The 26,724-nt window shown below is 40.6% G+C and overlaps 1 protein-coding gene and 1 non-coding gene across 2 annotated transcripts; one reads left to right on the top strand and one right to left on the bottom strand.

The window, feature by feature from the left end:
• OPN5 (opsin 5) lies at positions 1 to 26,724 on the bottom strand. Its single transcript, XM_002919006.1, has 6 exons — positions 26,595 to 26,724; positions 22,547 to 22,666; positions 18,817 to 18,987; positions 14,954 to 15,288; positions 3,280 to 3,521; positions 1 to 64 (listed from the first exon to the last, which is right to left on the bottom strand). Exons 1-6 carry the CDS (start codon positions 26,722 to 26,724, stop codon positions 1 to 3), a joined length of 1,062 nt encoding a protein of 353 aa, XP_002919052.1.
• LOC117797189 lies at positions 4,766 to 4,872 on the top strand. Its single transcript, XR_004622107.1, has one exon. It is a non-coding gene; the product is annotated as a U6 spliceosomal RNA (small nuclear RNA).

Raw genomic sequence — 26,724 nt, 5'->3', positions numbered from 1 at the left:
TCATACCTCTTGATGGATTTCCAGCACAGCAGAAGATTTCCTGACTGTGGTTACAGTGTGCAGCCTACACACAGGAGAAGGAAAACATAACTTAACATATATATATACACACACACACACATCCTGTGTATAAATATCATAGCAGTCGTGTCTACTGAGAAGATTATATGTACAAGACTTGAATTAGAAGAGAAGGAAAATAATAATTCACTTAAAAATATTCGAAGTCAAGAAATCCCTTGAATGGAGCTTTCCAGAAACAAACCACTTGTTCATGGTACATTTCCTGTGCCCCAGTGAGTTTCCCATCCTCAGAGCAAAATTCATTGCCTCTCTATAGACCTACCAGTCAGTTGGGCCTTGTGACTTACCTACAAAGAGTGTTCTTTGGAAGGACAGCATTCAAACTAAGGTAGTCAGGGGAGGTGTATTAGAATGTCAATGCCAGAATTTAGGGCTTTGTTTTCTGTTCTTTATCTTTACTAAAATACCAGGAATGTAAAACGCCTCGGTCCTTCACTATGTACTCCCAGGATCATTTGATCACTTATATGGCATGTAAAATTGGCCTGGCACCTGAAATCTGGTTCCTCTGTCACACATTGGTCTCTGTATAGGTCGGGGGAGAGGTCTCTAACTATATGAGCTTCCCTGCTAATGTTTTTCTTTCCCAGGCTCTGGTCCACTGGCTTTCAACAATGGCTGGGTATGAGAACCATCTGAGAGAGTTAATCAATGAAACAAACTAATGAAGCTTGGACCCAAATCCAGACCAACTGAAGCCAAATCTCTGCAAGTGGGGTCTAGGCAGCAGTTTTTCAAAGTTCCTTAGTTGTCTCTAATCCACAGCCAGGGTGGAGAAGCACCGTTTATGAAATATGGGAGATTACATCTGGATACCCAGATGTGATGAATATTAGCATTTCAAAACGGCCTCTTGGCCATATTTTTTGCTGTAGTTCATCAGCTTTTACCAAAATCTCAGGGGACTCAATTTAGGGAGGAAAATGAGTTAACTTTTAATGAACTGTAAAAATTACTCAAAATTTATTTCCACAATCTCATATTCAACACATTAGGTTTTTTTATTTGAGCTCAGAATATTTCCCAAGAGTGCCTTCCATGATAAGCAAACTCATTTCAGAGCTCAGAAGAGGAAAAAACAAGGATATCAATTAATCTAGTTTAATTTGATTGAATTGTTCTGGTAGTGCATTAACCACTCTGGACTGGCTTCAGACCACTTCACGCCATTCTATCAAGCCTCAATATTACCCACTTTCTTAGCTCCTTAATAACAACAAAGATAAACAACAACAACAACAAAAGTTTTCTTTTGCTTCTTTGGAAAGTTCTCTGAAACAGAGCCTTCCAAAAATCAGGAACTCATCACACCTCTTCAGTGTTTCTTTTCTGAAGACGTTCCAAACTTAAAAACCCAAGGGCTGCTTTCTGCCTTAGCACTAGCTACCACTTGCCAGCTTTTTCCACTGAAAGCTTCAAGACTCTGGAGTAAGGAAATAGCACTTGTCTTCCTCCAGCAAAGCAATTGTATTTCGTAGAAATGGCTAATGGGAACAGGTGAACGGAACTGATTCTTGCCTGGCTGGCTTCTTAAAAGGTCTGTGGCCCCAAGTCACTGCCTTCCTCATAAATTTCTCTCTTTTCGTTATTGAGCATTGAATATTTATGTGCTGCTCACATTTGAGAGCTAATGTACAGAACACAGAATCAGTCCAAGGCAAAATTATGAGGTAGGTGAAATGTGCCTTCAGCCATTCCTGTCAAATTCCCATCATCTCTTTCAGAGGAAGAAATGCCCATTATTTTCTCCCGAAACTGCTCTGTTAAAAATACTCTCTCTAACCTGCTTTCATAATAAAGTATTAATAGTTGATAAGGGCAAAGTGTTATTACTGCCAAAATAGATGCTTTTTAACGTTTGAATTTATCCAATTCAACAGAAAAGGTATTAATCAACAACAATGTGAAAGAAAAAAACCCACTAACACTCGGTACCTAGCCCTTTCCAAACACACATTTGGTTAATTCTTACAGTTGCAAAGATGGGTGTTGCAATCATCTCATCCCAATTCTAGGCCCTAAGTAGTTCATTTTCCCAAAGATACAGAAAAATCAGCCAAGCGTTGGTGTTCTATGGNAAGCGTTGGTGTTCTATTTCCACATTGTATATTTCTTCCCCTGTACCACAGCCACAATGACAATACTACTTTTTCTTTGTGCCTTTTTCTTAATTTTTTTCACTTGATCCTGTACCCTACATGGTGAGGAAGCTAAAGGTCAAAAGATTTGTCACTTGCTCAAGCACAGTGAAAGAACAAGATAAAGACCCACATCTTCTCTAGCTGGTGCTACCTTTCCTTCCTCTTCTGTTTCCTACTAAATCAAGAAAAACAGTACTGAAAAATAACTAGACATCCAGTGAGTAAGAAATCAGGGAAGTTGGACCTTCTTAACGCCCCTCACCTCAGACCATGCACTCAGGTGTCTGATCCACATTTCACCACTAACACTGGTCCTGAATGGACACAGAGCCCACACATCATCCTCAACTCTTTACTCACCCTGAGCCTTTAAGAAAAATGGTGCAGGGTCCCCAAACTCGCTTGTTCATTTTATAGCAGAAATAGTGTAGTCTGTTTGGAAACCCAATAGGCCTGAGCTTAAATCTCTGCTCTGTTACTTCCTGGTTGTGTAAGCACAGGCAGCTCACTTAACATTAACCCCACTTGCACCTCCATTTCGTTATCTGACAAAGAGAAGGTACAATAGGGGCTCTTTGTGAAAATAGCATCAAGAACCTGACAGAGAATAAAAACGTCACCTCCCTTCTCTCCCTCCTTTGCCTGCCCAAATCCAATACTCATAGCTAACGATAGAAGCATCTGAAACAGGAGAATCTTTTCTGCCGTGAGTACTTAATTTTGGATCAATGCCATGTGGAACCATACTTTTGGAGTAAAAGGGATTTGGTCCCAGATAAGGAAGAGTGAGAAATAGTGGTCACTCTCATGGACATAGCTTCCTATCTTAGTTGCTCTGCAATCAAATATGGAATTACTTTTCTCATTATCTACCCATGACATCTAACCCAACATATCTGATGACTTGATCTCAGGAATTTTGAGGAACAGAAAATCCTCTTTAGACTATTCCTAAGTGGTGAGCTCTAACTCTAAGAAGACAGCATATTGGAGTGGCTTGAACCCCACAGGATTCTGAAACAGTATCACTCATTTCTGGCTTCTGAAATTTTACCTGAAGTCTTCCAAGGATTTCTTCTTAGTTGCTTTCAAACCACCAGTCTGGCAACAGGCAAATTTGTAATCAATGACCTGGTAAATGATGGGGTTGTACATTGCTGCTGATTTTGCAAGGAGAGTTGGCACCACAGAGAGTTGTATAGGGATGGAGTCTGGCCTTCCAAAAGCTGACCACACAGAGACCACCGCGTAAGGAATCCAGGCAATCAGGAAGCCAGCGCAAATCAACATCGCTACCTGGTGAGGGAAAGCAATAGAACAGAGTCAAGACACTTGGTGAAAATGATGGGGTGGGAGGGAGCAGTAGCCCATTTACACCCAAGAAAGTCTATTATTTGTCCATTTACCTTGCCTGTAGGACACATTTCCTATGGACCTCAGAGATGTTCATCCAGAAGAAGTTATTACAGTGTCTTATTCCAGTTACCACATCCTATCCATTCTTCACTCCAGAATTTGAATGTACCCAAAGACCCAAAGTTTAACCCTATAAAAGCTGTCAGATTTTACATTGCGTAAGAAACGATGCTAAGAAGACATCCGTGCTCCTGAAATTTCCAGACTTCTCAACCCACATTGATGGAAGACATGTCCCATCATGTTTGGAGCTAGATGGAAAATATGTTCACCTTGAAGAAATTTTAAATCACTCTTATTTGCCTCAGGAAACAGAAACTCTGTGCTTGTTGTAAATTTTAATATGAATCTTCTTCAGAGATTTCTATTAAGTGTTCTTCTTTTGGTTCATTTTTTTCAAGTATGAGGCTTGGATAGTGGAAATTCACTAGATATAAAGTACAATAGAGTCACTGAGTTTTAACTAAAGTGACACAGTGGCATAAAGCAAGACTTTTCCAGAAAGCACTTCTCTCTCTCACAANTCAAGTATGAGGCTTGGATAGTGGAAATTAACCAGATATAAAGTACAATAGAGTTACTGAGTTTTAACTAAAGTGACACAGTGGCATAAAGCAAGACTTTTCCAGAAAGCACTTCTCTCTCTCACAAAATTATAATTACCTTAGGAGCCTCTTAACTTTCAGATCAAAGAATAATTAGAGGGTTTTAAACAGCCTCACTGGTTTCTCCCCATCTGCAACCCAGTCTCTCTACAAATGCAGCCCCAATTAATGCCCTGTAACTACATACCTGACCGTATAGATTGTCTCACTTGAATCCAACAATCCATTTTTAGCAAGTGCTTGGTGCCAGACACAATGCTAAGTGCTGCTGGGGACACCAGTACACCTTAGTGCCCAGTTGTACGTCACTGGAATACAAACAACTAGAGCACAAGGAAGAATAGGATTGAAGTGCCAGCAGAGAAGGACCAGATTACATGGCACGGGGCAAAGTCAGAACGGTTTCCCGAGGGACGTGGTGTATAACCTGCACGTTCACAAGTTGAAATAAAGGAATAGTAGTAAGATCAGCGTGAGCAAAGGCACAGGTATGTGTGAGGTTTGCACAGAAACTAGCAAGTGCTCGCTTCAGCAGCACATTCTCCAAAACTGGAAAGACACAGAGAAGATTAGCACGGCCCCTGTGCAAGGACGACATGCAAATTCGTGAAGCGCTCCACATTTTTGAAAAAAAAAAAAAAGAAAAGAAAAGAAACTAGCAAGCAATTTACTTTGGCTTATGAGATGAGGCTAGAAAGAAAGATAATATCCATGTATTCAGGGTTTTGTAGAACTTATGACTGTGCTTGTACTTAATTCCATATGCTTTGAGGCATGAGTAGGTTTCCGAGCAGGAGCCTTAACGAGAGCTGTGTTTAGGAAGATTTTCCTGTACAATGAAATGGCACAGGAAGAAACTGGAGGTAGAAAAATCATTGTTTTTTCATTCAATCAACAAGCATTACTGAGCATCTCCTATATGTTTTTTGTTGAGGATAAAGCGATGAACAAAGAAGACACAATCCCTGGCCACACAGAATTTCCACTTTTAACAGGTTTAGGCAACAGTCTAAACAAGAAATGAAAGGACTCTTCCTTTGAGTACTGACACTGGGCAATGAAGTCCAAGCTTTGGTGCTTATTTTAAACATGAGCCATTTCAAGTCCTAGTTAAGAGAGAGTGTACTAACTTCGAAATATCTTTACATGATTATCTACTATTTGTCTATAAGATAAATACTGAAACGATATTCAAATTAGCACTCTGGGTAGTGGACATCTACTTTTGCAAATCCCCCCTATGTCTTTCATTTCCTCGTAAACTTCAGTATCACCAGCATCCCTTCTATCCCTAGGCTGTTGTATGGAGCCGGCATCCCATGACCCAAGACTGAGCGGAGGACCGCATGCCCCTAGCTGCAAGAGCAAGAACAGGGATGGGCCCATGACGAGAAAGAGCATCATGAGACCCATCTTTGTGGTTTTATAAGGGATTTGTAGGAAAAGTAGAGCTTCCTTTTATCTCTGCATACCCCCCAAACCCAGGAAAGCTGAAAAGATGGAGCTCTCAGAGGCAGGCACCACTTCTTCTTCCCCCATCCTCTTCCTTAAGAAGGAAAAGAACAGCGTTCTCTGTATGAGGGTCATGACAAGCTAGTGTAGAGGATCAAGGATGAGGAAGGAGACACAAAATGTTTTATCAGTAATAGTTAAAGCAACAATATTTATGCATGCTTTTTTGTTTTAGAAGTGGCTAAGTTCTTTCATAACGAAGTCATTTGTGCGCAGGTGCATTCCAATAGGCTTCCATGAGGACAGAGCTATTGTATGCAGGGAATGGTCCCTAGCCCTATTCGACCTGCGGAACAGCCTGTCAGTAGGGTGTTTGGCCTGAGAACCCCAAATCTGTGGGCCGTGTCAAGAAAGAAGCTTGGAAAATCTACCATGTGTCTCAGGTTATGAAATGCCACCTAAGAAGTTCAAGGCTCATTCTAAAAATTAACTGCAGCTGAGACACACCTCGGTTATATCCATTTCACTCCATTGTACAAATAGAGTCTAAATCTCAAAGAGGTGAATGAGGTGAGCCCAGACCTCCTTCGAGTCCTGCCGCCCTGTGTCAGGGTCCTGCAGCCTCGCTTTAGGCGCCTGTGCCAAAATTCTCACCTACGCTTAACAGTTACCAACCAGACCCAGATCACACATGCAATCCTCCTGCTTGCTTGCTTGCTTGCTTTTCCACCTCTCTGCAAAGGGTTACCCAGGAGAAATTGTATTTCATTTGGCCTGTGTGACTTTTGTTTGTAAATGGAATGGATGCCTCAAGGCTCAAAGTGAGGGTCTTTTTTCTAAATCCCCAAATAAACAATAACTGTATAAATAAAACTTGCTTTAGCAGATGTCTGGGAACTTAACATAGCTCCATCCTTTCTCTTTGGTGACTCATTTGATGATTTCACAGTATCTCAAAAGCTGTTTTCTATGTTGCTGTCAAAGCCATTGACAAAAAATAGATTAGCACTTAGTCCATAATATTTTCTACATTTTACATATTTTCTACTTTTGTGAGAGTGTGCCATGGGGAGAGGAAGGACTTCAAACATTTGCATTACGTTATCCTTTTTAAAAGGACATAGGAGAATTAACCATGCTGTAGTTTTTAAACACATAGCAAATGAATCATCGTGCTTTTTCTGATTAGGATAAAACTAAGTGCCTTAAATTGAATGACTAGAAATCAAGTTTAGAGCAGAAAGAAGGATAAAAGCCTAGATCTAAAAGCACTGCAGAACATTACTCATGCATTCAAAGGGAATACAAAGTTAACATGAGACCCATTTATTTTTTATAATCTTCTCCTGTTAAAATATACTCCACAGAACATTAAAACATTCAATATTAAAGACATTTTAAGATAAAGTCCATAAAAGTTACAAAACTTGCATGTTACACTCATTTTCCCAGTGCTTTCTACTCAAAGTGGAATGTGTTTAATCTTTCATCAGTCTGTTCTTTCCTCATTTCTGCGTGTGTCCTCATTTTCGTTTTCCAAAATTTCTATTTTAGATATCCTTAAACCAGTTCTAGCACAGACACCTGTACCTGTCAACTTTTGCTAAGTTGTTTATTTTTTAATCGCTTCACTTGTATCACTGTCTTCTGGTTTACTGAAAAAGCAGGAAAACTTCAATTCTTAAATTAGGCAATTTTTGTGGGAGGAAATTCACAGAATATGTGTTTTGCTTCTGCACAAGAATCACACATCTGCAACCCAGTTCACTTTAAATATATCTTGCTGCAGAGGACTAAGGGATATCTGTATGTTCCAGCTACAGTTCAAGCTGGCCTTAAGTGTCCCATAGGCAATATTGTCCATAACTGATCAATTCTAGTGAATTGATCAATTAAAGCAGTAATAGAACAATGGGATTGAAAGTAAATTTTCCAAATTACATAAAGCTCTGTCTTTGGGCCCAGTTCATCTGAACCATTCCAGTAGATATGGTTTCCAAGAAGTGAAGTCCTGCCCTCTCTCTGTGCTGAGACAGTGCGGAGTAGTGTAAAATAGCACAGATGGAGATACTTGGGTTTGGATTCCAACTGTGGTTCAACTCCACTGACCAGTGTGAGTGAGACAGAACCCCTGATTCTCTAAGAACTGGCATTTCAGTTCCTTACACCAGAGTCCTTTGCTCAAATATGAGTAGGCCTTCAGCCAATATTTGAAGCTGTGTGCTACCTTGAATAATGAAATGGATGAGAAGAGGACAGGAATAGATATAGAAGTGAACCTTACAAGGAGAGCCAACAAAATGGAATAATTCCCCCACCAATAACAAGATTGACCACATCACAGAACCAGCTAGACTACTGAAAACAAGGATATTGCAGTGGCTGGGATGAGACAAGGTCACAAGAAGAAAGATCACTACATGTGGGCATTGAGAAAATGGCAGGGGAGCATACAGTTGACCGGAACATAGGGATAATAAGATTTGGTTTTCCGATCTTGAGCCTAGCTGGCAAGCATATGGATTTGTTCCCAACTAATCAAAAAAAAAGTAATAATGATCATGATATAAAAAGATGGTAATGCAAGAGTAAAAGCCAGTGATGAGGCCACTACCCCCCACACATGGGCATCCTGCCATTGAGTGACACTACCAATGACAAGAAGGAAGGGGGGCAACTTAGCTACCATGACCTACCTTTGTTGGCCCTCAGTTCCTGATATGTATAAAAATAAGGGTGATATTTAGCTTTCACACCACCTTTGAAGAAATAAAGTAATTCGACAACTCTAAGCATGTCTAATTTGAGTTCCTTCCTTCCTTCTATTTTATCAATAGAATGACAACTAAGTCCAACAGTCCCAGACCTTTACCATGCACTTAGAAAGAAAAGAATTCTGAGAGCTTTGCTGTGTCTAGCATCATGTGAGACCTGGGGGTGATCCAAGTAGAAAATATTAATTTGGACTTGGAAAAAAAAAAGATCTAGGAGAAGGAGGGGTCTGCACTTCCCCACTGCAATTTTCTCCAAATTTTAAAATACCACTCTTCCACAAACAAGCAAAAGCTGTGATTGAAAGGAGAGGATGTAAATTAGATTGTGTCACTCTGTACATCTGTGTTGTGGGGTTTGGGTCTAAAACCGAACACAGCATTCCCCAATGAGACAATGGCTGGCTTAAAGAACAGGAGATACAAATCTCTAAGTATTTGGCTCAAAAAAACAAGGAAGACTTCACTGTTCATTAAAGATGAACCAAGCCTTTAAGGTGAGGAAAGTGCTACTCAGTGGAGAAATGTACTCAGGTGGAGAGACCAGGTGGTTTTAGGAGTAAGAGCTGTTGCCGTCAACCCTTAAACAATCCAACCAATCTAAGGTAACTTAGACAGCATATAGTTCCCCTCCTCCACCTTCTTTCACAGATGAGAAAACCAAGGCCCAGCAAGGTGAAGTGGTTTGTCCAAGGTGAATCAGTCAAGATTCTGAGTTGCAAGCAACAGAAATTGACTTCAGCCAAGTGGCACAGAAAAGTAATGGGTTGGTTAGGACAGAGCATCATTGGGAACATTGGACTCAGGACTGAGGCCATGCAGACAGAAATGACACCCAAACTGATGTCCCAAACCAGCTCCGATGCAGTGGTTTCTGACATCTCCGTGTCCCGGTGCTGGTATCACTAGATCCTGAGACAGACTGGATGGAGCCTAAGATCGGAGCCGTACTCCATCTGAATGAGAATCTTGGAAAGTCAATGACGGGTCCTTCTGTATCTTTTAAATTAGGAGTCAGCCTTTGCTCAGACATGTTGCTCCTCCCCTCCACTTCCCAAGACTCAAAATGTTGGAAATTCTTCAACACAGAAATTCTAAACACAGAAAGGGGTTCAGCCACTGGCAGCCAAAATAACTAACAAATGTCATCTATGTAAGACTCTCAGGGGGCTCATGGCAAAACTGGAATTGACCCCTAATTTGAAATTCTTTCCTTCAACAAATATCTCTATTTTATATATACATATATTTATATTTAATTTATATTAATATAATATAATTAATTATATATTGTACAGTTTATATCATATTATATTATAATGTTTACTGTATCATGTTTGAGACATTGTGTTATGTCCTAGGGACATAAAATGAACAAAATGATATGGCTGTCACTCCACAGGCCTTACTCTTTAATGCTAAAGCCAGACATTGGACAAATAATCACAAAAATAAGCATGTAATCTTAAATTAATTATAAATTATGATCAGTTCTAAGAAGAAAATGTAAAGACAACATTGCCACATGGTAATAGGAAAGTCTGAATTCAATTTGGGGAATGCTTTTCTGGGAAGTGGCATTTAAGCTAAGAACACTTATGAGGAACCAGAGGAAATCAATTAATTGGTTTAAAAAATAAAAAGCAATGCATCTCAGCTTTCCCACAAACTGCCCTTAGAGTCCTCCCAGGGGGTTCTCTGAATATGAACCTTCAATGATAGGAGAAATCAAAGAGAGGAATCATGTGAGGAAAGCAGAGATTTACATTCATGATTTTTTAAGACTTCACGATCAATGTGAAAGAACAAAGCAAAACAAAATGCCTGTCAGTTATGAAAAGGACAGAGGAACTCGAGCCAGCGGTCAAGGGACCACTTAATGCTCATCAAGGTAATTAGATTAACTTAATTTATTCAATTATGTATTCATTATAGCAATCTTAATTAAGCATCTAGTAGGCACCAGGCAGTGAGGCTCAGTAGCCAACAGGATGTGTAACACTTGAGCTCACCGACCTACTACTTGCAAAGAAGACAAATGTGTGGCTCAATAAATTGAATGTGTCAACTGCTCCGATGGCCTATTGCAGGGGGACTTAAACTAGCCAGGGGCAATCAGGAAGGCTTTCTGGTAGAAATAAAGGAAATTAAGAGAAATCCAGATGCCCAAAGGATCTAGACACTACTTATACACCTGGAACTCATAGATAATCTATTTGTGCTGAATGAGTAAGTATTAAGTACTAATCCATAAAGCATAATAATATTTGGAAAAATTAGTCTATGCTTCTGGTGTTTTCTTCCTGTGACTCCACCGCCCCCCTCATTAAAGCAGAAACAAGAGTGTTCACTGCCTTGTGTGAAGATTTTTTCAAGCAGAAATACCCAAAGAAGTAAAACATTCATTTCTCAGCTTGTGAGTTTTAAAAGAGAAATTTGAAACTTACAGGAGAGAAAATACTTGAGAGAAAGAGGGTTTGAGTATGCAAAAAAATGACTTTGAGTACCCACAGTCAGGAACTTGAAGGACCAGAGGCATTAATCTCACTAACTAGGAACAATTTTAGAGGAATGCACATGATTACAGGTTTCCCACCTAAGAGTGGGCAAAGGGTCTACAGCTCAAAGGTGAGGGAGGACATCAGAGGAGCTGGTAACTGACCTTGAAAAACTGTTCTGATGCTATTCCACAGAGCTGAGCACAAGGGGCCAGGGATGGTGTTGGGGGAGTAAGAGCCCCTTAATGCATTTGGGGATCTCAGAGCCAAAAATTTGTGCTTTGCTTCCCAGGGTCCCAGCCAAGCTCTCAACATGCACGTGATGAGTTCCAGTCAAAGGACAGGGAAGTAACTGGAATTGCTGATGAACTTGAAGAGGGCTTCTGGTTGGAACAAAAAGGATGGAAAGTGACCCATGACAACCGATGACTGAGACCAGAAAGAAACTTAAATATCTCAGCAATACCAGGGCCAATAAATGACAATAATCAGACCAGGAGCCCCCACCCAGTGACACCATGGAATTATAAAAGCCTCCCTAGCAGTTATACATAGCCCTGGGATGAAGAGGAAGACCCCCAATTCAACTGAATTTATCCTGATGGTTTAATATTAAGTTTGTTTTACAAAGTCAAATGCAGGCATGAAAATGAGATGATACTGAGTCATAGAAATCTAAAGAGAGTTTTTGTTTGCGTATTTGCTTTTATTTCTTGGGCTTTTTTTGCACACTTCTGTTGGCAATCTGTGAAATTTCGGCCTGGTACAAAAGTCTAACAAAGCCATCATTCTTAAAAAATTAATTCAAGGGAGGGGCGCCTGGGTGGCACCGCGGTTGGGCGTCTGCCTTCGGCTCAGGGCGTGATCCCAGCGTTATGGGATCTAGCCCCACATCAGGCTCCTCCGCTATGAGCCTGCTTCTTCCTCTCCCACTTCCCCTGCTTGTGTTCCCTCTCTCGCTGGCTGTCTCTATCTCTGTCAAGTAAATAAATAAAATCTTTAAAAAAAAAATTAATTCAAGGGAAATTACAAAGCAAAGAGATATTTGTAGGTGGGATGTCAATTTTCAGGTGGATAAACCAGACTGGCAAAATGCAGGCCCAGATAATAACCCAGCTGGACATCATTAGAGTACCCAGAAAAGTAAATGATTTTGACACCAGAATCCAAGGAGGTGGTCTGTAAGTAGTAAGCTTTTAGACCAGGCTGTTCTGAAAGATCAGAAGCATGAAGTAAATAAGCAAACCGCCAATCCTGAGAGGTAGTTGAATGGAGAAAAAGCTTCCTAAGACCAAGAAAAGGTCCAGTGTGAGGTCATTTTTGCTTATTTTTACTCAGTAGGAAAAAAATCAAGATCAAAATTAAATGGTAATTGAAAACATTTTAAATTTAGCAGAGAAGATGCCAAAATAGAGAGTTGTGTTTATCAATGTGCATTGAATTTTGATTTATGTTTTTTTTTTTTAAAGATTTTATTTATTTATTTGACAGAGATAGAGACAGCCAGCGAGAGAGGGAACACAAGCAGGGGGAGTGGGAGAGGAAGAAGCAGGCTCATAGCGGAAGAGCCTGATGTGGGGCTCGATCCCATAACGCCGGGATCACGCCCTGAGCCGAAGGCAGACGCTTAACCGCTGTGCCACCCAGGTGCCCCTCTGATTTATGTTTTTTGCATAAGTGTTAATAATTAGAAGCATTTTGTATTCAGGTTATTTTAATATGTTTTATATATATAAATGAGGTATAGATGTATTGTATAATATAACATATATTATGCCATATAGATATTACATATAATGTCATTTGGTATATGTCAGAAGAAGATATGTATAAAATAAAATCATATATATAGATGCCTATACTTTTCATTTAATATCTCTTCGGTTAATCTGGGCTGGGTGAGTCTGGCTATTTGATCTATACAGTCCAGTCCAGGTCAAGGAGGCTGATAACCACAAACTAAATTAAATGGTGTGTGCCAAGTTTCACCTCATATGCGTAACTAGCTTCAGAATCACTCACTAAACAAATTGCCCACCATCCAGAATACACAAAGAACCAGATGTTAGGGTATTTATAAAAGCAACTGTGGGTTGACTTAGGCAATTCAACTAACAGGAGAGCAGATGATGAATAACAGACTCAGAGAAACTGGAGAAGGACCTCACGGGAAAGGATCCGGGCTTGCTCATCAAGACCACAAAATGTCTTGAGGTCAACACCATTGGAGGGTGGCAAGAAGAGACAGGAAGTCATATGACATCTCAGCAGCTTTTTGGCATGCCAAACTGCAGGACTACAAGGTCAGTTCAAATACACCTACCAGTGTGATGGATATCACGTCGTTTCCCTGGACATACTTCCATAAAGTATTGAGAAGGAAAATTTTTATTATTGTTGCAGTCACCCTGTTCCTAGAACAGTACGTGGTTCTGAGTAGGGTTTGGATTAAACGTAATACAAATTTAACTTGGATTCATTCATTTAGATCAGTATATTTTTTAAAAGTCACAGATAAGAGCTAAAGAGAGAGCTGGAAATGAACTTAGTTCATGACCTTGGATTTTATGGAAATATTTTTTTCTATTTTACGGCCAGTGATAAGATAAAAAGCAGATTGTGATTCCTGAGGCTGTGTTTTCGTCCAGGTATAACTGCTCTATTATTAGATTATGAGTATAGATTTAGAGCAATGAAAATTGTGGAGCTTTCATTTACTCAGCATGTACAGTTTAAGAAGTAAAGGTTAACTGGAACCATCAAGAATTTCTAGCTCACACTGTACAACCAAGAGATCCTTGCACCATCTCAAAACGTCTGCAATGTGAGGAGAGAAATATTACTAGAACGAAGGCCCTGACTTACTAGAAGTGCTCTCAGGTCTGGAGGGAACTGTTACTATAGGTCCTGAGACAAGTGGTCTCCAAAGTAGGCTCTGAGGACATGTGAAGATGATTGACTGGGATACCAGAAGGAATGTTCAGAACTCCAATCTACATTTATTTTTTTATCTTTAAAAGTAAAATAGAAATGAGGGCATGCTAATGTTAATATGCAGTTTGATGGTATTAGCTGCAAGTCATTTATATCGAGGTATGTGCTGGAAAATACTTTTTTCAATATAAGGGTAAGACAGGACAAAAGTGGGAATACCACTGCCTTATACTGTCCCCGAATACCTGAAAGTTACAAGAGAATGAAGGAATTGCAGTTTCTTTAACACCTTCTATGCACCAAATGACAGAATAACATGCTTTGATCTCATTGAATCTCCACCACAATCCAATAAGATAGATGTTACTATTCTTGTTGCACAAGTGAGAAAATAGAGATTCAAAGAAATTCAGTATCTAGCTCCAGATCACAAACCTGGCAAGTGTTGGTGATGGGATGAGAACCCTAGTCTATTCTCAAATTGTGTGTTCCTTTCCTCACACTGCAGTATCTAAGGAGCTCTCGGCTCTGCAACTGGCGTTTACCAAGGGACTCGACCCTGCAGCAAGTACTCTTGTATTAAGATAAGTTTCCCATAGCATAGTACATGTGGTAAGCTCTTACTCTGTAAATAATGTGAGATGGCAAAATGTCCCTAATCACACCCACCAAAGCCCATACAAAACAGTATAGATATTGTGAGGCATTTTATGATGCATAAAAGTTATTATTATGATGACTTAAATAATTTTTGAGAACCAAGAATATCTCATTCAATCGAGAGAATAAGCTCCCAGTAGATTCACCATACAAATTTAGTAGATATTAGATGTGTGTGTGTGTGTGTGTGTGTGTGTGTGTGTAAATGAGAGAGCGAGACAGAAACAAGGAAAAGAAATACTGCCAAGGTTTAGATAAATACTAGCAAAGTTCAGAAGTACATAAAGAATAGAGATTCTCAGTTCTCCCAGCCCCCCACGTTCCCCATCCTCTTTGCCCTATGAAGTTTTCATTGATTAGAAAACCTCCTTGTAAATTGTTACTGTAGTTACCTTGGTCAGTTTCATCTCAAGCACATGGCTGCTGTGTACCCGACTGTCAAAATGAGCTACTTCTTTAGAGGAGGACTTAACCTTGGCAATGATCTTCACATAGGAGAACACAATCACAGCCGTTGGGAGCAAGAGGCAGAAGAAGAGGATGTTCAGGATGAAAATCTGGCCGCCCACGGAGGCCTGGGCCAGCCACCAGTCCAGCGTGCACGAGGTTCCGAAGGGCTCAGGCGCGTAGTCCCCCAGACCTACCAAGGGCATGGTGGTCCAGAAGGAAGCATAGGCCCAGATGAATGCCAGGCAGATGTAGGCGTGCTTTCTTTTCAGCCAAACCCCTGGAGGCAGAAGAAAAGCATTACCGGGATGTATTCTGCCCTACGCCCAAGTACCTCCCCTCGATATGTCAAATTCCACATCCAAAGAGTTATTCCATTGGATTCTGGGAGAAGTGGTCAGATAATTGGATTCTGAGGGAGAGTGGAGCGAAGGGAGAAAAGTTCCAGAGCGTGGGCCTTTTTCCAAGCGAATAAAATCAGAAGTGCTTTCCCAGGGAAGATTTCCATAGGCACGCAGGAGCCTTGGGAGGGGTAAGTGACAAAAGCTGAGGAAAGGGGACAGTAGAGAGATGAGAGGATGCCAAAGACAATGAAGGAAGGATCTTAAGAAAGCATCCAGAATGACCTTTGAGATCCTATCCAACATGGGGCCAATTGGTAGAATAGAAGGACAAAGCCCCCAAAAGCATGTATTTATGGTTTATCCAAGGTAGACTCCTTTGGGGAAGGAAAGAACTGATAACACATTGTTTGTGCCTTTAAATACACTTCTCCCTAAAAGCTTTCATGTCTCTCATCTCATTCACCTTCCTAAGCACTTGTCGGTGGGGGTCGGTGGGCCACGACCATGGCTGCGTGCTGAGACGTTGAAGTGGCTGACCCTGCTTCAAGGAGCAGGTTTTGAATCTTCCAACGTGACCAACACAGCAGTCATGCTCGCACGGCCATAGCAAGAGAAGTAGAGAATCTAGGTAGGTTGCATCGTGTTCTGTAAAAGTAATTCTGTGAAAATACTTTCAGGAAAACAAAAAACGAGCTCTACATTTTTCAGAACTAGTTTCCATCGACCACAAGAGAATTCCAAGAAGAACTGGTGTAGTCATCTAAGAAGAGCTATAGAGCACTAGTGATCACTTTCCAAAGTTCGCCATAACCACCAAAGACAGGGCAGCTTGATCTAGGGCTCCAGCCTACTCGTGAAATTACCTCCACACCCCACTTATCACCCCAAAGAGAAAGGGCCCCAGAAACGAATCCTTACTGCCTTGATTTTGGAGTAGCAGAGAAGAAATATCAGAACACAGTCAACAAAGGCCAAATGATCTCTTCAACACGGACCCAAGGCCTGCTTCTGCTCAGAGCCATATGCCGTTTGGGAAGTCAGTAGGGCCTAATTCTTCTTGTTTCTAGTGTTTGACCCTCTTCGTGTACCCTTTCTAGATGCCCATGTTCTTATCAGTAAAATGGAGGAAATAAGAATACATCGCTTACAGGTTTTGATAAGGGTTCAATGAAATAATGCAAGGCCTGATTTGCAAACTACAAAGGACTACATTAACACCAATTTTTACTCCTGTGTTTGTCTCAGCACTAGCAAGAAATATAAAAGATTGTATCTATACTCTATCGTCTCTTTTTTTTTCAAATACATGGCATTTCGTATCATAAAATTCAAATTTCTAAACTAGAGAGAGAGGTAACTAGAGAGAGGTAACAATCATGTAGCCACAATATATGTCAGCTCCTGATTATCCATTATAATGGAGAAAACATTGGCACGGATAATCACATATATTTAGGGGAATGTGCATATGCATACGTATAAGCATTTATGGTTAGGGTTACTTTGCAAGGTGTTGTATACTTACATTCGAGTATGGTGAAAGGCTGTCAAGTACAGGAGGGAGTAGATTAGTAGATTGGTTCTGTGTTGCTCCAGAAGTCAGAACTAGGACCAATGGGTGGAGGTTACTGGGAGGCAGTTTTGTCTCAATATAAGGAATAACATTGTAACAATGAGAGCAGACCAATCAGAGAATGGGCTGCCTTGTGCAGTAGTAAGCTCCCCGTCACTGGTCACTGGAATTATTCGAGAAGAGGCCAAGTGGCTGTCTGTCAGGGATGCCTTAAAACAGTTTATCACATTAATGGGAAAAAGGTCTCCATGTTCCCAAGTGGTCTTCGAATTCCAACATTTTAAGACACTGTGTAGAGGGTTTAATCATGAGTCAAATCAAATGGTGAAACCATTCTATTGGGGCTCAATCCTAAAAGAAGCTGGAAAAATATATACAGTTCCCACATGGAGTGATGCCCTGCAATGACTCTGGAGGTGGGCAGTATCACCTCTTTCATGGACACCAAGCCTAAATTGAAAAATATTTAAAAAGCAGAGACATCGTGGTATCTCAAATATCCCCAGGAAGTTGAAAGTCTATAAGTATATTTACAATCTACTTGATATGACCAAAAATAGTTTATAGAAAGTATAGGACTCTGAAATCATCCAGAATATACATAATTAAATATTTTTAAATTATTGGAAATTCTGGTTTAAGTTATTTCTATTGGAAGTGTTAAGCTGTTTAGAAAAAGAGATGCAAATTAAAAAAAAATGAGTGCTAATTTGTGAAGATAATGGTCCATGACCTTACCTTCCCCTGCATGGTTTCCGTGGAGTCTGGGACTATAAACTTTTAAAATATAAAGGAAAAAGGATGCCTGGGTGGCTCAGTCGGTTGAGCATCTGCCTTCAGCTCAGGTCATGATCCCGGGGTTCTGGGATCGAGCCCTGCGTCGGGCTCCTGCTTCTCCCTCTCCCTCTGCAGCTCCCTCTCAGCTCATGCTCGCTCTCTCTCAAATAAATAAATGGAATCTTTTTTTAAAAAATGCTTTAAAATATAAAGGAAAGTTCTACCACATTGAGAGTATCAAGTTGACTTGATCCTTTCCACTTCAGTTTCCAGGCCATCCTCCGTCTCCATGGTCACAACTGTTCTGATTGACAGATTAACAAACAGAGCAGCTTTTTCCAGAGGGAGCCAATACTATTCCCCAGTTGCACCTGGTTCTCAGTATTAAACATAAGGGTCCAAATGCTTCTCTTTGGGATTCAGTAAGTTTCCAGAACCCCAAGAAGCAAAAGTAATAAAAATTTATTTCTAACATGTTGCATGGTCTCATTATTAAAAAAAAAAAAAATCTTGAGACTCTGAAAACTTTATTGTAGCTGGCTCTCCCCTCATCAATGCTTATAGTCACTCATCTTTGTACCTACAATACCACAAAAAAGAGTGTTGAGTGATATTTCTGCGTGTGTCCTTTCCTGCCAGCACAGCTGCACGGCTCTCTAACTTGGAGCTGAACTGGTTGGAATTCCTCATCTCTGAAATCACAGGGAACCTGAGTCCTAAAGAAGGATCAGAAACATCTTTCTTATAATTACACTTACCATGTGGGCCACCAGCTAAAACATCTCGGACCTAACATCCTTTCAATGCATTTTATGTCTTTGTTTGCATGGCAAAACACGGTAGAAGCTTACACAGATTATACAAGGAAATGATGCTTGCCAAAACATTGTAGCCAAACACCAGACATCCCTATAAAAGCAGCATTAAAAGAAACCTACATTGACACAGGCTCACATCTTTCAACTTAATGTTAGAACAAAATAGGCTCTAAATAAAGATACTCTTGGTCTCTTAGGTTATTAGTAACCTTTGTTCAGTACCTGTCGGTACAGTATTTACAGTCTGACGATCCACTAGTTTGGACTATCAGGGAATGAGAAGCCTTCGTACTTACCATACGATAAATAGCAGATTTTCAGATATCGATCCAGGCTGACAGCAGTCATGGTGATGAGACTTCCACAGCCAAAGAAAAATCCAGCCCATCCATACCAGCGGCAGCCAATCCAGCCAAACACCCAGCGGTGACAGAAGCAAGAGATGATCGTGAACGGTTTGCCTACAACTAGAGCGCCAAGCAATTTGTCAAGGGAAATCCCCTCCAGTTAAAAGTACCCACCTGCCTCAACTCACTGTTGAGTTATATTCTATTCAGACAAGAGATAGCTATCTTAGTTAATGTTAGGTTCAATCTGTTTACAACCAGACCCAGATTTCTGGGATTTAAACTGTTCCTCAAAACAATAAAACAAGATGAAATCAGAGAGGGAGATAAATCATAAGAGACCCTTAATCATAAGAAGCAAATTGAGGGCTGCTGGAGGGAAAAGGAAGTGAGGGGTAGGGGATGGGGTAACGGGGTCATGGGCATTAAGGTGGGCACGTGATGTGATGAGCACTGGGTGTTATAGAAGACTGATGAATCGCTGACCTCTATCTCTGCAACCAATAATACACTCTATGTTAATGAACTGAATTTAAATGTAAAAATATTAAATTGCAAAAAATAATGATAAACAATAAAAAATAGACTATTCCTCAGGCTCTGTTAGTGTTTTGCGTTTTTTACTTTCTAGAAAGCATCCTTCTACTTTAATTCCCGCCCTGCACGCTTTGTATTCAGCTACTATATTCAATCTTCACCCTCCCAGAAGGGAAGGTGCTGAGGAAGCTCTCCACGACCTCCATGTGATCGATCGATCGATCGATCTACCTATCATAAGTTTCCCTAAACTTATCGTTTTAGGAAAACCGAGTGACTGATACTCACAGGTGCCAGCCCTGCCCCATCCCTCCCAGGTGTGTCCCTTCTGTAGTAGACAGAGGTACGCCCAAGTTCCTGTTAGTGTGGTCAGTTAACACATATTTCTCAAGTGGCTTCTGTAAGTCCGACACACATCTCCTCTAGTTTGTCTAGTTGTCTAGGTAGCTAGTTTCACACTCCATCTTGCTGCACTGTGCACCCCCCCATTAGGGTTTCCTAATGCCAGTGGTCTAGCCCAATTGTCAGCGAGGAAACTGAGTGTAAAAGAACTGTTTCTTATTCAGCAAATAATTATTCAGTGCCTCTTATGTAACAATCACAGAGCGACGTGACAGAGGACAAAGTGGAGGTCGAGCTTGACAAATGTATTTCATAGTAGGGAGGGCAGATAAGAGAAATACACAATTTGTAATACAAGATATGATACGATGGAATGATAGTCATTAGTGCTGAGGGGGAAAAAGGAAGCGGAAGGACATGGAAATTGTCGTTTTATATAAGGGAATCGGGGATGACCTCTTTGAGAATGTGACATTTAGGGAGATGTCTAAATCACTGGTAGAGATTGCAAGTAAATGTCTAGAGGGGAAATATTCTAGACAGAAGAGACACGAACTCAAAGCTTGAGCTAAGTGTCAGCTGGTGGGTGCTAAAAGCAGCAAGAGACAAGTGAAAGTGACTCGGATGGAGTGAAATTAGTGTCTGTCCTGCCTGGAACTATTTTAAGCTTCCTTCTGGAGTGGAGCCTTTGGTAAACCTTTGGAACTTCATCTAGAATACCTCTCTCTTCTTCATTTAATAGAATAGTTCTGAACCCAGCTGCACACGAAAATCACTGGAGGAGTTGTTTTGTTCTGCTTTGCTTTTATTTTACTTTAAATATCAATTTCCAGGACTCTAACCTCCAGAAAGTCTGATTTATCTGGAGCAAGCTCAGGCATGAATATATTTCAATATAGATATATATATATTTTAGCTCCCCAGGTGATTCTAATACTTATACACAATTGCAAGCCGCAAGTATATAAACCACAAATATTAGTTAGATGAAATACACCTGGTCTTTACTATGCACTTCAAGGTGCTTATAATGGAAGATATTTGACCAAGAAAAAAAAAAAAAGACAAAAATTTTTAAGGTTTATTGGAATGGGAAATGCAATAAAGATCTCAAAGTTGAAAAATGATCTGGGTTCATTAGCAAAAGCTATCACGTGAAAGAAAACGCTTTCTTGCTGAATTACTCCGAAGACATAGGCAGAGTACTGAGGTGGTTTGTGCAATTCTAGAGCAGATTTGCTTGGTGGAAAGCATGTTCAATGTATCTGACCAAGTAAGGACATTTTTTATTCAGGCTTAGTCTAATCCAGCCTTAAACATGAACCTGGTATTATTCGCTGGTGAAGGATGTGGATGAAATGGCAGGTTTCATTGGAGCATTTTACGTTCAGAATTGGGGGTGGGGGGGTGGGGAGCCGTCTGGGCTCAGCCAGGAGAGGTGACCCGGAAAGTTATCATTCATGTTGTGACACCGCCATCGTGTGGCCATTACTAAAATTGCAGTCATCTTGCAGCCCTAGCAAATTGCCTGGGGTTCCTTTCAGCTATTTTCATCCGAGGGGACACAATCGGCTTCTCTTAATATGAATGTGCATTTCCGATAAGAGCTCATGATATTTAAGCCTGTCCATACTGAGTAAAGCCTTCCCAAGTAACGAAGACCACGCAGACTGTCAAGGGCAACATATCTGCTGGTGATAAATAGTGACTCAATAGGTAGAAACTATTATTGAGCCTTGTTTTTGGAGAAGAAACAAATATCAGAAAACATTTTAAAAGGGACATTTTAGACAGAAAACTGCTAAAAAGTTTCCAGTGGAAAGAGGAGTTGCCGTGTGCTGTTCACACTCCATTTTCCCAATTCTAGAAACTTAAGACCATACTCCACACAGCAGAATTTGGGATCCAAAAGCACGTTTGAGTGCATCTAGGCAGCCCTGGGACTTTATAGATGAAAGCAAAGGGAGGCTACTTATCCAAAATCATTTATATTTATAAAAATGAATTACAGTTAAAGAGAAATTTTATTCCAATTCTTCCTTGGCTGGGTTATCTGAGAAGCCAAAGAAGCAAGAAATAAACCAGTGGTTTCCAATTTTGGCCACACACTAACTTACCTGATAATACCAACTTTAAATATCCTGATGCCCAGGTTACATTCTCAACCGATGCGATAAAAATTTCTGGGTATAAAACCCAGCCGTGAAGTTTTTTGCTTTTCTGTTGTTGTTTTGTTTTGTTAAGTTCCCCTTAGTGGCTTTTTTGTGCATCCAAGTCTGAGAACGACTGACCTAGAGGCTTCCTACGTTTGCAATCAGTCCCGAAGACACACTTCAATGTACCAGCAGGTCAGCTCTCCTGTCTTCCTATACTCACCTCTCAGATTGTCTTCGCCCATCGCCCATCATTTAAGCTTCAAGAACTAGCCCCCTGGTATTTATTCTAACAGAGTCCCGTAAGGGTGGCAGGGTTGTAGAGGAGCTCAAGATAGTGTGCTGTAAGTTTCTGTCTTCTCAATCATTAAGCCAATACAATTTGCCGTGTAGCATTAGAAGGTATCATGCTCATTCAAAATTGTCTCCTTAGCATCTAACATGCTCAGCACACAGAAAGGACTCAAGAAATGTTAAACGGATGAGCTCCTTGGCCTGAAGACACTCCGTTGACTTACCACAACCTCTGTAAAGATGATTGGTGAAGGGAGGAGCGAAAGGAGGTGGGGGAGGGGTGATCTCTGAGCCAGTGAGGTCTTTAGAATGGGGCACAGCTCAAACCCCCAAAGAAGAAACGGTTGTGTTACCTGAAATGCCCAGATCACAGATTGCTAAATTGATAGTCATTATTTCCGCAGGTCTCAGCTTCTTCTTTCGTCTAGAAGACATATAAAGGACATACCCATTTCCAAATGTGGACAGAATCCCTACAAAGAAAAATATAAATTCCCATCGTCAGCACTAGGATTTGGAGTTCCCTCAGATATGAAACACTTCTCAATTTCAAAAATGGACACCATAGATTTAGAGGGTAGTGAGAGGACTCTAAATAAAAATCTAAATTAAGAAGATGAAATAAAAAGCATGAGTTGCGAGTGACAGGCGAGGGATGGGTTGCCTCCAAAGGGATAGGAGTCAGGGATTATAAGACTGAACTTACCCAGAAAAAGGAACTGCTAACTTCCCAGTGAAGCTCAGGAGGGGGTGGGAATCCCCATGGTCAGTTCTTGTACTGGCCCCCAGGATGGAGTATTTCCTCCGCCATTTTTACCGAGTATCGGCTCTATAGAACGCCCTCCCTCTAAGAAGTAGGGTTAACCCCTGGGCTCTTGGTAAATTCTGAAGCTGAAGTGACCCCAACCAGACAAGGTGCTTTCACTATCACTGTGGACTGTTGAAGGAGCACCAGCCTCAGGACAGGCAGAGGCCAGCGTGGGCTGGCATAACCCCCTGCAAGGAAGGGTCATCTCCTGGAGACACATCCCAGGACTTTTTGCCTCCTGAGGACACATGGACGCTGGGTGTCTGCAGCTACTACTGGACTAGGTATTACGGGGAAGTAGGTGACAGTGGATAATATGGGCTCACCCCTCCCACCAAAGGGAGAGAAAGTGACCCTCAGCCCACCAACCTACCAATAATGGTATAAATGTGTGCCCACTTTTTTAATATCCTTTTATTAATGACTAATTGGCTTTGGCATTACAATGATACTGTTCAAAAGTTCTTACAAACCCAGTTTAAATCCAAAAAGACCCAATCCCTACTGACTTTATTTAAGAAAAGAATACACCTACTTCCATAGCTTAACATGTAGAGTAGATTTCCTCAGGAATTCTTGCTTCATAGTGTAGCTGTGTATAAATGAGAATCTGGTACAGCTGCCTTTAGTAGTAAGGAATAAGGAGAGTATTAACAGGAGAAACCCAGATTTTTCTATTTTAATTTCTACTTCTCCACCACAATTCATTTTGGGGGCAAGGAAAGAAATGTGTGTTTCAGCTGATGGTATGAAACCACCAGGAACGAACTGCATTGTGCTCCTAGGAAGTTATGAATCCCTGGAGTCAGTGCTGCCTAATGGTCTGTTAAAACCTCGTTAGCTTTCTTAAGACAGAAGAGGAAAAAATAGAAGAGATTAGGGAGTTCTAGAGCAAGGCAACTAAAATGAAATCTGTGTCTCATTAAAGGAAACCAGCTAGGCAAGGCACACTGGGAAACTAATGTGAAAATATGGCTTGAAGAATTTTAAATAAATGCCTTCTACTTTGTATCCAGGAAGATTAAAAACAATAAGCATACATATGTAATTGATACACAAAGCTCCTTCAAACACCCTTTGTCTTTCTACTTCTCTTTTGAGAATTTGAGTTTCTTACTTTTCCTTTCTTAAATTATCTTTACTAGTGTTTCATAAGGCTTTACCCAGTGCCCGAAGCATTATCAAAAAAATAGTCAACTCTCAATGAGAAGAATGTAGATGATTCCCATTGGCAATCTTATCTGTAGGGGATTATCAAGAGAATGCAAACATTTTTGATGATAGTTAAAGGAAAACAAAATTAAGAAGCTAAAGGCTAAAGGCAGGCGTGGGGGTGGTGGGGGGACATTTTTTGATTATCAAAATCCTGAATCTTTCTAGGAATACAAAACGATGAAATCTCATATATAGACTGTTAATAAACCAATTATCTAAAGTAAAGGAGTCGAAGGGTGGAAACGGGTCTCTAATTTATTTCTCCTCTATTCCAAACTCAGATGTATCTTTTCAACTTCCGGTTTCCCCTAAGACTTCCAGTATTTAACAAAACTCACCAAGAATGTCATTCCACTCTGGTCCCTTAAAAAAATATCTGGACATATCCCCATACCTATCCTAGGCGGGGTAAAAACCAGACATAAGCACCAAGTCCAAGACTGGGTCTAGATGAATCCAAATCCCTCCAAATGACCCTGGCCTTATCCAGAATGAAGACATCCTGAAACAGATGTCTTTGGCTCCACCCCCAGCTCCCTGAATCACCTGATGTTCCCTTTGTTTGGGATTCTTTTTGGACCTGTTTTCCTAGCTTCACCTCAGCATGCCCATTTGAATCTGACTGTGGATTTTCCTTCCATCCCCACATACAACAAGGGAGAAATTTTCCTGATTCCCCCAGGCATCCAGCTTGTTGCCTCTCTTCCTGAGATCTTCTATACCAAGGCGGGGAATAGACTGTGATTCCTCTCCCTCTTTTGTTTATCTGGAGTGCTACTTTTTAACTCAATTCTTGCAATTGATTGAGACAAATTCAATTTATAAGATGTCAGTTTTTCCACCTTTTCTGATAATTGAAAGTACTTATGTTAAATGAAAATGCAATGTGGGTTTTACTACCAGGTAGTCCCTGTGCAGAAACAGAATTTGCCCATTTTGTTCGCTGCTGTATTCCCAGAAACTTAAACAGTGGCAGAGAATGAGCACTCAATATACACTTGTGTTTGAAAGGACACGAGGGCCCATTTATAAGAAATAGAATTTAAATCGGTGTGATAATTGCTAATAATAAAGCCAAGGACCCAGGGAATCCCTTTGCAGTGGAATTTCTGATTCAATCTCATCGATTCCTTTTGCCTCAAGCACTGACCATAGAGGTGTCTCCAGACTTTTCTAATGAGTTTGCTAATTTCAGGAGGTTAAATGAAATTCTTAGCCCGTAATAAATAGATGAGAAAAAGGGAAGGAGGGAGAGAGAAAAGGAGAAAGAAAGAGAGGGAGAGAGGGAGAGAGAGAAAGCTTGACCCAAATCTGAAAAGATTAAAGGCAGACACACCTAAGACGTAACCCACCTGTGCACTGGTTACCCAAATTTAAAACAACAGTTTTAAATTTAAGAAGTTTTGTGATCGAATTCTGATCACCTAGACTAATGCTGTCCAATAGAAATACAATGTAAATACCAGAAATGTGAGCCTATGTATTTCCATTTTTTTTCTGGCAGCCACATTAAACAAAGTAAAAATACCACTAAATTCATTTTAATAATATATCTAACCTAACATAGGCAAAATGTTATGGATTTGACATGTAGTCAAATTGTTTTAGTTAGTCGTGAACTGTTTCACACCATTTTCACTAGTGCTAAGTCTTCAGTGTCTCGAGTATATTCACACTGCAGCACATCTTCTGGACAAGACTCGGTTCAAGCGCTCAGCAGCCACACGTGGCTATGGCATTGGATAGCGTAGTCTGGACGCAGGTGCACCATGTTCTGAATGATGCACAAAACTTTTTGACCCTGGGCTGACTCCCATTTTATTACCAATACATTTTTTCAACTCTCACCAAACTCACACCGTGATGTCATCACAAAGCAGCTCTGCTTTACGTGCAGTAAACTTAGTGTGTCCATTGTGACCCCAGCCAGGGGACAGTTTCCTCGGTTGTGACCAGAGGAGGCTGAACTAGTTAATTTCTCAAGTCCATTCTGGGCCTATCATCTTACAATTCTATGAAAAGCATTGTTTTAAAGTGAAAGCACTCTATTTAAATAAGACATCATTATCATTAATTTTGTTATTCAGAAAACAAAACTTCTCCTAAAGCAATCAAAATCGTCTCAGGATAAATGATTTCGCTGTAAAACGTCTTTGATTATCGAGGGAATAGCCATCAATAATAATAAAGGTAACCCGAGTCATTGCTATGAAACATCCACTGAAACCCGCTATGCCACCCCACCTTCTACCTTCCTCCCACTCTCCACCTCTTGTCAAAATAGCTGTATAAGTCTGTGAATCCTTGTGCAAAATCAACATACTAGCCTGTGAATTTTCTAAATGCAGCCTTTGCACAGAAAAATTAAGGAAGCTCACCAATTATTGTTAAGTAAAAGCCAGCCACTAGGTCCGCTTCCCAGGAAAGTTTGGAAGCAAAGGGGTCCCCATCTCTCAGGTAGTGTGGCAGGTGCTCTTCCTGGGGCGGGGCAGTGTGATTTAGCGCCAT

Source organism: Ailuropoda melanoleuca, chromosome 19, assembly GCF_002007445.2.
Source record: "Ailuropoda melanoleuca isolate Jingjing chromosome 19, ASM200744v2, whole genome shotgun sequence".
NCBI classification, from domain to species: Eukaryota; Metazoa; Chordata; class Mammalia; order Carnivora; family Ursidae; genus Ailuropoda; species Ailuropoda melanoleuca.
This window is presented reverse-complemented; position numbering and strand designations above follow the sequence as displayed.